This window comes from Myotis lucifugus, unplaced genomic scaffold, assembly GCF_000147115.1.
Source record: "Myotis lucifugus unplaced genomic scaffold, Myoluc2.0 scaffold_723, whole genome shotgun sequence".
In the NCBI taxonomy this organism is placed as follows: domain Eukaryota; kingdom Metazoa; phylum Chordata; class Mammalia; order Chiroptera; family Vespertilionidae; genus Myotis; species Myotis lucifugus.
Genome location: NW_005871771.1, coordinates 145,815 through 147,404, shown reverse-complemented (window position 1 = coordinate 147,404; position 1,590 = coordinate 145,815). Strand labels below are relative to the sequence as shown.

Below are 1,590 nucleotides of genomic sequence, written 5' to 3'. Positions count from 1 at the left end.
TTGTCACAATAAAAAAAGTTAAAATGATAAAATAAATACATACATATGTACATAAATAAAGATGCATATTATTCTGAGGTAATGCATACCAAAGGGGTGATGGTGATTATTTCCAGATGTTGGGGTAAAAGTGAGCTTATTTTTTTATTTTTTTTGTTAATCCTCATCCAAAGATACTTTTCCATTTATCTTTTAGACAGAGTGGAAGAGGGAAAGAGAGTGAAACATCGATGTGAGAGAAACACATCCATTGGTTGCCTCCTACACACGTCCCAGCCAGGGCCCGGGCCAGGGAGGAGTTTGCAACCAAGGTACATGCCCTGACCGGAATCGAACCTGGGACCCTTTGGTCCACAGGCTCTATCCACTGAGCCAAACTGGCTGGGGCGGGGTAAGAGTGATTTTAACTTCCTTATATATGCATTTTTTATTCTCTGAATTTTTAACATGAGAGTGCAACACATGTATAATAAGATAACTTATTGGCATATGGGGGAATACAAAACAATCTTGCCCTAAAAAGAATTTAAAACCCAACTGGTAGAGAAGAAAAGACATGCAATGATGTGAACAATGAAAGAAAAAGTGTAGCCGTACAGGACTGTACGCCATCTCCTAGTTCAATCCTCACCCAGAGGTGAGGAACCCAAAGTCCAGGGCAGTGAAGACCCAGGTCACATAATGTATTAGTGACAGAGATAAGACAATAACTGAAGTTTCCTTTTAATCCAGTGCTTAGTCTACTCTCCCTCTGGTCATAAACGTCCCGTCAGTGAGATTTCCACACAGGTCCATGCAGTACTGCCGTGTGGGCAGCAGGCAAGGTTAGGGAGAATGCCATACGGCAGCGGTTCTCAACCTGTGGGTCGCGACCCTTTCAGGGTCGAATGACCCTTTCACAGGGGTCGCCTAAGACCATCGGAAAACACATATATAATTACATACTGTTTTTGTGATTGATCACTGTGCTTTAATTATGTTCAATGTGTAACAATGAAATTGGGGGTCACCACCACATGAGGAGCTGTATTAAAGGGTCGCGGCATTAGGAAGGTTGAGAACCACTGCCATACGGGACGCACTCACACACAGGATGAAGATGATTCTGGCCAAGAGACCCGCTTGGCTCTGTTGGAATGAAAGGGCAAGCCCTTGGGGAAAAAGCAGCCACACACGCAATGGGAGGCTCCAGCCACAGCCTCAGATCGACCACCACCACACTGCGCGGGTCCAAAACAGAGCCTCACGGTGCAGAAGAGCCTGGCCACACATGCGGGGTCTGCGCTGTGCTCTGAAGATCACCAGCAACGGCTGGACGGTCACAAGTGCGAACTTAGGGGCCACACCCCCTTGGGTTTGAATCCAGGTTACTGACTTCTCTGAGCCCCGTTGCCTCACATGTGAAATGAGGAAATATGCCCAGCCTGTGTTGCTCAGTGGTTGAGCACTGGCCCGAGTCAGGAGGTCACAGTGTGATACCTGGTCAGGGCACATGCCTGAGTTGTGGGCTCAATCCCCAGTAGGGGGGTGTGTAGGAGGCAGCCAATCAATGATTCTCTCTCATCACTGATGTTCTTCTTCTCTCTCTCC

General features: G+C 47.0%; 1 protein-coding gene across 1 annotated transcript in view; it reads right to left on the bottom strand.

Moving 5' to 3' along the window:
* ZNF354A (zinc finger protein 354A) overlaps nucleotides 1-1,272 on the bottom strand; it is a 14,662-nt gene extending 13,390 nt beyond the window's left edge. The window contains exon 1 of the mRNA XM_014447851.2: nucleotides 1,248-1,272. Within this exon, the coding sequence (XP_014303337.1) occupies nucleotides 1,248-1,272 (25 nt within the window). The remainder of the gene's footprint in view (nucleotides 1-1,247) is intronic.
* Nucleotides 1,273-1,590: the final 318 nt, after the last annotated feature.